At 35.2% G+C, this 13,160-nt stretch overlaps 1 protein-coding gene across 1 annotated transcript; it reads left to right on the plus strand.

Moving 5' to 3' along the window:
* The first annotated feature begins 7,490 nt into the window (after window positions 1-7,490).
* Window positions 7,491-12,785, plus strand: LOC105034240 (long chain base biosynthesis protein 2a). The gene is given in 14 exon segments (XM_073262044.1): window positions 7,491-7,807; window positions 7,929-7,994; window positions 9,278-9,366; window positions 9,634-9,779; window positions 9,859-9,983; window positions 10,081-10,174; window positions 10,259-10,336; window positions 10,339-10,421; window positions 10,637-10,751; window positions 10,754-10,797; window positions 10,889-11,015; window positions 11,127-11,293; window positions 12,229-12,336; window positions 12,439-12,785. Coding segments are annotated over 14 exon segments (1,458 nt in total). The 5' UTR covers window positions 7,491-7,681; the 3' UTR covers window positions 12,529-12,785.
* Window positions 12,786-13,160: the final 375 nt, after the last annotated feature.

Below are 13,160 nucleotides of genomic sequence, written 5' to 3' on the forward strand. Positions count from 1 at the left end.
CTGGCCTTTGGAGCTTAGAGGGCCATCTATAGGCCATCCTCTTTGAAAATGGAATGTTGGCATACTTGGCATGCCAGAGGGGGTGACACTAGTATCGATCCTTGGACCAGAGGGTGATACTTACTACATGGTGGTAATAGAGAGCTATCCTCTTTTTTTCATACTAGTGTCTACCCCCTATGCCATGGGGTGACACTAATGTCGATCTTTATGTCCTAATAGATTATTATGATTAGTTTTTCAATCCAAAAAAGATACAATTAATGCCCCTCTATCCATCTCCAAAAGGCTTCTAAAATGAGGAAAAATACATCAAGAATCCAAGAGAAACCACTTCCAAAGAGATAGAAGTATTCATTGCAAAAAAACATTCACTTCAACTCCAACCACCACTTCCTAGTGCTTTTATTGTTCTTCTCCAGTTGAAGGGTGCAGTCAAGAGGCTTCTTCATTGATTTATAAAACACTTTAATTGTTTATAGTATGCTCATTAAGGAGCTTTCATTATTTTTATTGTTTTGCTCTTATACTTATAAGAATAAGTTTTACATGAGCTAAAACTTGGGGATAGGTTGATCCGTACTTGGAAATAGAGTGTACTAAGTTTGCTCATACCTACAAAATGAGTGACTAGCTTAGAAAAAGCTAGGATGATTAGTCGATAGGATCTGATTTTATAATTATTTGAAAATAATTAATGGATTGAAAATTTTCACGTTGAATACAAATGGGCATACAAGATCAAATCTTGATTAGATGGTACGGTTAAGCATTACAAGGTACATCTAGGAGACCTTTGCTTCTGCACTAAACTAACATCAGTTTGTTCTTTGTTAGTTATCGCTTCTATTAGAAAATGATCTCTCTTTCAAATGGATGTAAAAAAATATTTTTCTCAATAGTGATTTAGAAGAAGAGATTTACATGCAACCTTCTCTTGGGTATCCTCATCCTCCTAACACTATTTGTCGATTGTGTCGAACATTATATAGCCTTAAAGAGGCTCTTTGTCCTCGGTTTGTAAAGTTTAAATTCATCATTGCTCAATTTAACTTTATTGCTAGTGCTCGTAATTCGATACTTTTTATTCATAAGACTTTTAGTGGACTCATTTTACTTCTACTTTATGTGGATGATATGATCATTATTAGAGACGATACTAGAGGTAATTATGATTTAAAGCATTCTCTCAATCAATAGCTTGAGATAAAAGACTTAAGTTCTCTTAATTACTTTTTGGGTTTTGAAGTCTCAATATCTGATGATGGACTTTATCTCTTACAAGTTAAGTATGCTTCTGATTATTTTGTTTGAGCAGAGTTGATCGATAACAAAATAGTTAATACTCTCATTAAGACTAATGCCAAACTCTTTGCTACAGATGGAGAGCTATTGACTGATCCTACTCTGTATCAATAGTTAGTTGGTAGTTTGGTTTATCTCATTATTACTAAACTAGATATTGATTATGCCGTATATCTGGTAAGTAGTTTTTATCTACAATATACTCCATGCATTATGTAGTAGTGATCCGCATCCTACGGTACATAAACGAAAAAATATTTCATGGCTTACATGTTTCATCTTAGTCAATCCTTGAACTACATGCTTTTTCTGATGCTGATTAGGCGGGTGATCCAATTGATTATCAGGCAACAACTAGATACTATTTCTTATTTGGAGATTTACTTATTTTTTGGCCCAACAAGAAACAAATAATAGTTGTCCGATCAAGTACTGAAGTTGAATATCGTGCACTTGCAGATACCATTGATGAATTGATATAGTTGCATTGGTTATTACAAGATACGGGCGTTTTATATACTACTCCTGTTCCATTATACTGTGACAATCGAAGTGCAAACCAAATAGCTCATAATGATATTTTTTTCATGAATGAACTAAGCATATTGAGATTAACCATTACTTTGTGTGCCACCATTTACTTTATGGAACTTTACATCTTCCCTCTATTTCTTCTGTAGATTAGCTAGCTGATATTTTCATCAAAGCTCATCCTCCAGGCTATTTTTGTCTCTTAATATCCAAACTCAAGCTTGCTTCTAGTCACCTATCTTGAGTTTAAGAGAAAATATGAATATTATTATGAGTTATTAAGATCATAACTATTATGGTCGCATGACTATAAGGATTCCAGGATCAGAATATCATATTCATTATGGTCACGAAATATCATGACTATTATGGTTGCATCAATATAAGGATTCAGGGTCAAACTTATCATATTTACTTGATTGTGATTATTGGATATAATTGTATAACTACAATATTTGTTTGGATATAATTGTAAAGCAACCATAGTAGCCTTTCCACTTTAGTGTATATGTAGAGCTATATTCATGATGTTGAGTACGACAAATACAATATAATCTTTTCCATTTACAAAATCCATGGACTATAGAGAGTTTATGAGGTGCTGTCTACTACCTCTTTGCAGCAATTATAGGCCTCTAAGGTGGTCCCAATTTTTACACAACTATAACAAATTTTAGGAAGATTTTCATATATAAACTCCTACTAGAAAATCTTCTCATTTATCTTGAGTTTTGTATTCGAGCAAATGTTTTCTATGAGATTGATTTAGGCAATGTTGATGCCTTTGTCATTCATGCATGTTGATGTCTTTGTCATTCATCGAGATAATGAGATGCAACGGCCACACAAGCAAACTTCATAATTATTTCTTTGTCTCAAACTTCCAACAGAAGATCAGGTAGGCAAAGCTAGATATGAGTATCAGATGGAGTCTTTTGAAGCCTTTAAACTTTGGCCTTCAGCATTCTAGCACCAAAATCTGTCTATCAAGGCCAAGGTCCCTTGTCCAAAATCCTTGCATTTGCCTTATCTGACAGTACACAAAAAAGAAGAAACCTCTTTGAGAGTGATAGGGCTTGGAAGCCCCCTTTCAAGTTTCACCAAACTTTCATCTCTTGCTAGCTTCCTTGGACAACCTGAGATTAAGATTGTCCAGGTTCAATGCATTGGGTGATGTTCAATCACTAGTGGAACCAGGAGATGGTGGAGCCACCACTTGATCTCTTGGAAATGGCCCCCAGGGATGCAATCGATAGATCCACTGAGAACCTGCCAAACTAAGGTATGATTTGGACCCTCCACTCCCAATAGCTCCTCCATGAAAAGGTCAGTGGAAACCCTCTCCATCACATTTTTTTTCAGTTAGACATCATTTTTGTTCCTATTCCTAATTATTAAGTGTCTTAACCAAGCTCCGCAAGTCTTTGATATACAAGTCTGTGCTACATCATAAACACATACCTTATAGTTATATTTTTAATATTTTAAAAATTTTAAGATAAATTTCAAAGCATCTTGAATGGAGCTAGCCTCATTGTTGCTCAACCTAAGTCGCAGTGCAATTTCTTTTCAAAGTCTATAATTTTAAGCCAAATATTAGGATAAATTAAACTAATACCAAGATAAATATATTAGATTTTTTTGGATAATGTAAGCGATCAGATAAAATAGTAAAATAAATATATGATTAAGTAAAGTTGACTGATGACTCGTAATTTTTTATAGTACGAGCTTTTTTATATACTAAATAATGGTTGGACCAAGATCATCATCAAGCTAGTGGACCAGTCCAAATGTGAAGTAAGATATACTAACATGCATATATTGTATACTTTTTCATTTAGTTCGGCTTTATATATGCAGCTTCATGGTTAGATTAATCTGCTGACCATGGATTCGGTCCAACCAATGAGCATTCTTTTCTATAACATTAAATAGAAAATAAATTAAACGTAACAAGTACCTGACCTGAAAGGTTATAAATAAACCAAACACTATATTTTAAACCCAGACGGGGATTTGACTAAGTTGTATTGACTAGTGATAGACCGAGAGCGCATGAATGGTCGTGTTTAATTACCCAGGTAACGCTACACCTCCCAAAATCAATTAATATTTCATCCTCTAAACGACCAGTGGGCCAACCGATTTTGACCATGACCTCTTCCATTGTCGCCATTTCCTTTGACATCATTTGAACTTAATGATCGAATTGATCCACAGTGAACGGCAGGCTCCCTGATATCAACGTGCTCTAAATATTTGCCGTGCAAGTTGGGTTACAGCCAGACACACATTTATGTACTTGGATTCATTGCATGTTGTTTTCAGAATCAACATGAATATGTCCTCCATTTAAACCAAGAAGACTTTAGAAGGTGTTCTAATTTCAAAGGTAAGTCTTAGTGTAATATGTATTGGTCTCCATTTTGTGAATTACATTACTGGAGAAAATTCTAGGGGCAACGATTCAAGAAAAAAGTCAGTTACAAATAAGCAGATTGCCCCATCAAAATTAGGACCAGTTCTTTTAAATCTTGCTCAATCATCAGGGATGGTTATTGGGAAAATCTTTGTTGCCTCTAATAATTCCATATAAACGAAAGTACATGTAAATGAAATTTGTAAATTGCAAACATAAATAATTAGTACCTTGTTCAAAGCTCATTTGTTCATATTTTTCTATCAGTGTCAATGGACCAGGTTGGGTTTAGACCTGAAGGTATTGGCTCCAAATTTGATTTGACTCGGTATATACTTGCAGATTTGATCAGGTCTAGAACGAGACTCTATTCATGTCTTAGCCTAATCTTCTGGTTAAGCTTGGTCTGAAAATTATCAGAGTCTTAATTTTTAAGCTCAAGCCTAGCCTGTGGTCCAAAAACTTAGCCTGACTTCTTTCGAAATTAGGTGTCGGGGCATTCAAACCAGCCTCACCCGTTAACAAACCCAATATTTTTGTATTTCTGCTTTTCTTTTCATCTTTTCTCTTTCTTTTCTGTAGAATTGTTGTGGATTATAAAACAGATATAAATTATACCAGAGAAGGATTAGTTTCAATCAAACGCTTTAAAAAGGCAACATATAACACAACTAATATAAGGAAAATGTATAGCAAAGAGAAGGGCCATCTGAAAACATGTAGCAGTTGGATCCTTTATATTTTTCATTTTATTTTTTCAAAGAAAGAAAATTAGTTTAACTCTGACACCTCTCGTGTCTGAACCCAATTTGAGGAAAAACATGATGCAAATATTGTATTGGGTCATCTGAAAGCTTGACTTGGGATGAAGTCGACCAACACAACAGATTCCATGCTTGGAATTTGGAACTTTGTTTGTAGCTCCCAAAATGGGCTTTGGACAAAACGTGTTGAATGGGTCGGTCATGAGCTAGTAAATGATCTTCGGCCGTTAATGGCTGATGATTGGTCCCGGTTTCGGCCGGCTTTTCCTGTTCCCTATGTAGAGTCCAGATTTAAGTACGTCCCAGCCAAAAATATATATATATATTCAAGTAAATGATAATAATTTTCATTTATTTATTTATTTATTTATTATTTTTAACTGTTCTTGAAAGGAGGTGAGGTGCAATTTTTTTTTAAAAAAATAAGTTTTATTAAATTAATTAAAAATAAATACATCCACAGATATCAAAAAATAAAATATCTAATAGCTTATAATATTTAAAAAGGAGAATGGTTAATAATCAAAAAGTTATTAATTTAAAAAAATATTTTTCATGCGTTAGTATAGGATGACTTGACACAGAAATTTATAGATAGGAGTAAATATTGAAGTCTATGAGCTTAATATTAATTATTTTATTTATTAATTTTTTATACTTTTTGGATATAATGATCTAAAGTAGTAGCAGCATAGTGTAAGAAAAAACAAAGTTACTATATTTACTTTTAAAAAAAAAATTGTTGTATATATGTGCATGTGTATGTGTGCATGTGAAAGTAATAGTATGGCAACCTATGAACTTAGAAACCCATTTTGCCAACACTCTATTCACGAAGGGTTCATTTGTTAATGCAAATGGCTTTTTGTATCTTAATACAGACTATTTGATCATTAGAATTGTTTTGTAGTGAGAGCTTGTCAATTTATCTATTGCTGTGTCATTGCGTCATGGATGTATGGCCTCCATAGATTTGCTTAGCTCCTAATGCAAAGAAAAAAGCTGAAGAAAGTATTCTAGCCAACATGGACTTCATTAGAGCTAAAAGTCAATGAGCTGGATGCTTTCCATTTGATGGAATCAATCCATTCTTTGATGCCTTCACATGGTCTAACAGCTAATTTCTGGCCATACATGTTAATTTAATGACTTTCTCAACTGTAGTTTCACTAGATCATTTCAAAGGTTTGAGATTTTTATAAATCTTAACATATGATGTCACTATTGATTTTATTGTAGTACCTCAAAAAAATCACCAAATCTTATGGCATAAGGAGATCACACTTGAAGCATGAAAAATGTGCTTGTCTAATTGTTCAGAATATGCCCATTACATTGTATGCATTTTTCCTTAAAGAAATACAACATATGTCACTATTTTTTTTTTGTAGAAGATATATGCCACTATTTGAGCTCAAACCTTAAACCTCTTCATGGAAGAAGTAGGGGAACAATGGTTTAGCTAAGTTTTACTGGATTGGGCATAATCATAAAGTACTATGCAAAATTGAAATGGCTAAAATTGCCCTTTTTTCAAGAGAGGAACTAATAAATTGTTGGCTAGGCATGGTAATATATATTCCAAGTAATTATTTAAATATTATTTAGCTAAACAAAATCAATAACAATATATTTTTTAGAATTAGTAATATTATTATAAGCCATATAATTTATTTTTTCTTTATAGAGCCATGATCAATAACATTATGCCACCAAGTTCCTGACCTATAATTAGAGAGAATCATAGTTATATCTAATATGAATTATGTGATTCATCCCAAGCAACACCGGTTTATACTCATTTTTTATACATATAGACTCTCTATAAAATTTGTAATATTTATAGATATCTTTAAATACTAAATTATATAAATTTTATAGATAGAATGAAAAAAACTTAAATATTTATATACAATATTTATATTAATAATTATATTTTGTATAAATATCTAAAAAAATTACAATCATTTTATTTTATTAAAATAGATTAATTATATTAATTTAATATAAATATATATATAATTTAAAAAATAAAATATCTACGAATTGAAAATGAGCTATTGCCATGGATATACATAACATAGCAGTTATGTGACCGGCCACATATAATATAATTCAGCATTATTGGCTCCTTCGTAGGTATGTGTAATTTTTTAAGATTCTTAACATTTGACATTGTAGATTATTTGACTATATATGACATTCCATGTGATTATGAAGTCCACGATCATAAAAATGGCCACAATCATTTGACATTTTGTTCTCATTGTTAACCCAATCAATTAATATTTTTTTAATTAAGAGCTTAATATTGAATAGCATTCTAAAATATTAAACCAGATCATACCATTATAAATAAATTCCCTGGGAAACGCCCATTGAGGAGAGAGAGAGAGAGAGAGGAGAGACCGAGTGAGGGAGCTCCCCTCCCCGGTCAACACGCCCCTTCTCGTTTCCTCCCCTTCCTCCAATTCAACGTTCAAACCTCTCTCTCTCTCTCTGACCTCTGGACGCCATTGACGACCATTCCCCTCCCCATTAAAACCCTAACCTCCCCTCCCTCTATCCTCATCCCTATCCCTATTGGTCTGCCCTGCCCTCCCTCCTTAGATCTCTCTCTCGCGATTGGCAGCGGTTCGGACGACCGGCGAAGATAACGATGGTGAGATTGCCGTACTTGACCGCGCTCACGACCCTCTTCAGCTACGGCCTCCTCTTCGCCTTCGGGCAGCTGCGGGATTTCTTCCGGAAGCTCATTGATTGGTCCAAATCCAAAGACCTCAAGGTCCCGCCTTCCTCCTTGGTTTCTATTCTTCCTCCATTTGGGTCTTCTAGTTTTATCCAGTTTCTTTGGTATCTCCTGTTGATTTGGTCTCTGAGAGGGATTTGGTTGCCATTGGAAGCAGGGTTATGCGCCGATCTGCTTGGGCCTCGAGGATTTTTACACCCGTCGCCTCTATCTCCGCATTCAGGTCTTTTCTTGCTTCGATCTTCTGCTCGATTTCTCGTTCAAGATTTCATCTTTTTTTCTTTCTGAAATGCAATCGGTTTTCTTCTGATGACGCCTCAACCTTCTTTTCCCTCTAAAGAAAGATATGAATTTATTGAATAAGGACTGTGTCGTATTGGCCAGAATGATTCAGAATAATATATTCCATTATATTGGCGTAAAAGTTGCTTTTTGAAAGCATTTGAGAATAATTCTGGTGCATGTTTCAGCGCTTTCAGTACTTATCGACAAACAAATAGGAGATGCAGGAAAAGAGAACTGTTGATAGGTTTTTGGTTATTTAACTATTGATGATGGTTTCTTTTCCATAGGAAATTAGATTCTTTTCGTTTTCTCTTTTTTCTTTTCTGATATTTGGTTTTTGCAACCGGTGCTCTGGGTTCAAGAAAATGATTGGTCTTATGTTATGCTCTTATTATGTTTTGTCATAACAACTACAAAAATGATGAATGTAACGCAGTTGGCAACCAAAGTAGTGGAAGACCAGAAGTAATGGAATTATTAGGCAAGGATGAGAAGGGAGAAAATGAGTGATGCATAATTCATCGGGTAGAGGATAAGACTTGGGGTTCAACCAAGTAGAAAAATTTAATTATAATGCAAATACATGTAGACCAAGTGATATAGTTAATTATTAAAAGTCACCAGTTAACTAAGACTTTTACCAAGTCAAACTAATTTTATTCACACAACCTAGTGCCGTCCTAGTATGGTTCACACTCCAACCTTTCTAAATCCATGCTCCAGATTTGATCTGATTTTTGATGCCAATAATAAGAGAATAAGAAAACACAAGTTGAAAATCTTCTTGAATTTAGCTTTCTTACAAGTGATTATATGTCTAAGAATTATACATTTCTATTGAGTTATATCTTTGGAAGGACAGTAGACCCAAGGTACCTGAAGTTTGCAGATTTTATCATGCATCTTACATCACTTTGTGCATGTGAGAGCTTGTTTCAAGACGAAAATCATATAAGTCTGGAGTAAGAACTACAATGAGATATGTTCCTTCTCACTACTTTGGTTCTGATTTCTGTGATAGCCAGAATGATCCTATTTTCTAGGTGAGAGAACTTGTGCACATTTAGGATAGTGAGATTGCTATAGTATTGTCTTCAGAACAAGTATGATTTCCTAGGATAATATCATCATTCATATCTTTAAAGCACTACAAGTTTATAAGGATTTTACCCAAAAAGCTTTTGAAGTATGATCTTTTAACACAATATTCTGTTTTGGCAGGACTGTTTTGGCCGGCCAATTGCAAGTGCCCCAGATGCTTGGATTGATGTGGTTGAGCGTTATTCAAATGACAATAACAAGACACTACAGTAAGTACATCTATATGGATTTTCCATTAGGTATGGTGATTTGGTCATAATTAGTAAGCCTAGGTATCAGGAACATATCTGTTGCGGATGGGTTTCATTTTTCAAGGATATTTGGAGCCTCAATAATGGCACAGAAATTATCTTTTTCCATCTGCTGCTATTAGACAGAATGCTTTTGTGATGGTGATATCTTCTCTGGGATGTTGTGATGGTGATATCTTCTTTGGGATGTCCTAAAATTATGCCTGTTTCTGTTACTTGGTGCAGCCGGACCTCAAATACTACTAAATGTCTCAACCTTGGTTCATATAATTACCTTGGGTTTGCAGCAGCAGATGAATACTGCACGCCCCGTGTTATTGAGTCTCTAAAGAAATACTCACCCAGTACCTGTAGTGTTCGTGTTGATGGCGGTAAGAATATTCTGCTTAATATCTTAAATCATGCAAATTTGCATGAATTTATGATAATTTATACCTGGTTTGGCATCAGGCACGACTAAACTGCACACAGAGCTGGAGGAGCTGGTTGCACGATTTGTTGGAAAGCCAGCTGCTATACTTTTTGGCATGGGTTATGTGACAAACTCCGCTATCATTCCTGCTCTGATTGGGAAGGTTTGTACAATTTCTTAACTTAATTAGATGTTGCAAACATGGGCTTCATATGGCCAAAATTTACTGATTTATATGTGCTCAATACGATCATATATAGGGAGGGCTGATAATTAGTGATTCTCTGAACCACAACTCAATTGTCAATGGTGCTCGAGGGTCAGGTGCAACAGTGCGTGTGTTCCAACATAATAGTAAGTTATATATCTGTGGATCAACAATGTCAGCCTATCTACTATATTTTCTGTTCTCAAGCTTTACTCCCCTTTTCCTTGTAGACCCCTCTCACTTGGAAGAGGTGTTGAGAGAGCAGATAGCTGAGGGACAGCCTCGAACACATAGACCCTGGAAGAAAATCATGTTATTGTTGAGGGCATTTACAGCATGGAAGGAGAGCTATGCAAACTTCCTGAGATCATAGCTGTGTGCAAGAAATATAAGGTTTGACCACATTGAAATCTTGATCTCTAATTTTCCTATGCTTTCTCTCCTTTTTCGTACATTCATCTGGTAACAACACAATGCTGTTGTTCTTTCATCTGTACACTAGAGATCAATTCAATGTGTATGTTGCATTAATTTTGGCTTGCAATGTACTCCAGGGAATGGTTAGAATTTGTGGAACTTAGATTATTTTATCTTTTTCTTTGAAACAGGCATACACATACTTGGATGAAGCCCACAGCATTGGCGCAATTGGAAAATCAGGAAGAGGTGTTTGCGAGCTCCTAGGAGTGGATCCTGCTGATGTAGATATTATGATGGGAACATTTACAAATCATTCGGATCTTGTGGAGGTTATATTGCAGCATCAAAGGTCCAATTCTTGTTCACCTTGTATAATTTTATGTTTTTTAACTACAAAAATGGAGTCCAAGGTTGCTTAGTTGCGCTTTTATCTTTTTCAGGAAATCATCCAATATCTGAAGTACACTTGCCCTGCGCATCTTTATGCAACTTCCATGTCACCACCTGCTGTGCAACAGGTTATATCTGCAATTAAAGTTATTCTTGGAGAAGATGGGTCTAACAGAGGTACCTAAGGAAATATTTTGAAACATTTTATCATCTTCCTGAGGATCTGTGATGATGTCATTAATGTTGATCTTTGGGAGGTTTCTTATGTGTGATTTATTTGCTTATCAGGGGCCCAGAAACTTGCACGCATTCGTGAGAATAGCAATTTCTTCCGATCAGAACTTCAGAAAATGGGTTTCGAGGTTCTTGGGGACAATGACTCACCAGTTATGCCTATAATGCTTTACAACCCAGCAAAAATTCCAGCCTTCTCTAGGGAGTGTCTCAGACAGAATGTAAGTATGACATCTTATTTAACTTTGAATGCCAGACTGCATGTTGGTAGACAAATGTATCCTTGTGAAGATAATTCTGTACTCAAAACTTTTTTATGTAACTCATTTAAAATCTGACATCTTGAATCATTAAACAAGACAAAATTGTTGATTCAACAGAGCTTGATAAAATGGCTATGGATATTTGGGTTATGCACTTTTCCTCAATTTCATACTTGACGTGAAGATAAACATTAAAATTTCACCATGCTTGGCTAGATGATAAATTGTAAAAGGTCACTGTTCCACGTGGACAAAATGGATATGGTAAGCTTGGCTGTCTTTTTGACTTAATTTAATGAGTGTTACACAGCAAGGTCTTAAGTGGCATGCAGCTTTTTCTCTTCATTAGCTCAATTTCTTTTCTTCTGTTAGGGAATCAATAATGAAAAATATTTAACGCTCCTAGTACACTTTATTAAACTCTAATGAGATCAGCATATAACTGCTTGCAATCCATTCCGAAAATCCATGATTATTTGTCTTCCTTCCTTTTTGATGTAGACTTTTTCACACTCAAAAGATGGTACCTGTTGTGTCTCATTTTATTTTTTCTCATTTCTTTTTTTTCCTTTTTTTTCTTCTATATATGTATGGAGATTTCTAAAATGTGTTTCTCTTTGCCTGATATCTGTTGGGAGGGGGGACTTGTAGAAAAGTTTCTCTTCCACCAAAAGACGTATCTGTCTATTTCAAATGCAGTTTATATGACGTATTAGCACTTCGATTTGCGTCAACGCCTGACCTTATCTTGTGTAGGAAACCTATATGCCAAAATATATCTGATCTATATTTCATACTTATCCATGCCAGTATCCACAGGCTAATATCTAAATTGCCACCACCATTTTCATGGTAAATATCATACTGTCTTATCGGCTGCTAAAACTATGTAGGTTGCTGTTGTGACTGTTGCATTCCCCGCAACCCCTCTTCTCCTGGCAAGGGCTCGTATCTGCATATCTGCTTCGCACACCAGAGAAGACCTGATTAAAGGCCTGGAGGTTAGTTGATTTCCAACGTACACCTTTCTATGGATCACTATTTTAGTTGACTTTCTCAGCGATCATTGACCAAAGTTTTGTGATGTTTCATGCTACCTCCAGGTTATCAGCAAAGTTGGTGACCTTGTGGGCATCAAATACTTCCCTGCAGAACCACCTAAGCATGAGCAGGACAGGAAGAAGCTGGAATAGCAAAATTTCAGTTGCAGAGATCCACCACTGCAAAATACTCTCACGGTAGCAAACCATCTAGCAAGTGCCCAAGATAGGTTATTCCTATGTCCTTTGGAGCTGTTCTTCTGAGGTTGACCTTTGTTCATATATCACACGCCAAATTGTTTTCCAGCTGACTACAATTTATATACATTTCATGTTCTTTTTCATGTGTATAACTAGTACAATAATTTTGTGCGGATTGAGTGTGCCTTTTCTTTCTGGCATCCATACAATCTTGACTCTGGTGGATTTCCTTATCGAACCCAAGTTATATCAACACCAAGACCTTCGTGAGAAATAGTAATGCATGTTCTTAAACATGTTCGCATATATTTCAAAATAAATATATGCCTATTTCAAGCTGAGAAATTTATTATAGAGAAGGTGAAGGACCATAAAGGCTGCAAGGTGATGATTTGTGGGTTTAATGATTTTTTTTTTCTTTTTTAAACTGAACTGCATATTGGTAGTGCATTTTGATGGGTGTTGGATAAACTACTAGTCTGATGTTATGTTCGTGTGGGAGCCTCGGCTCCTTTATTTTTCTCTTCTTTCACTCGCACTGTGTGAAGGCTAATGGGTATAATTTCCACCATTTACTCAAAATA

Source organism: Elaeis guineensis, chromosome 1 (genome assembly GCF_000442705.2).
Source record: "Elaeis guineensis isolate ETL-2024a chromosome 1, EG11, whole genome shotgun sequence".
Taxonomy (NCBI): Eukaryota; Viridiplantae; Streptophyta; class Magnoliopsida; order Arecales; family Arecaceae; genus Elaeis; species Elaeis guineensis.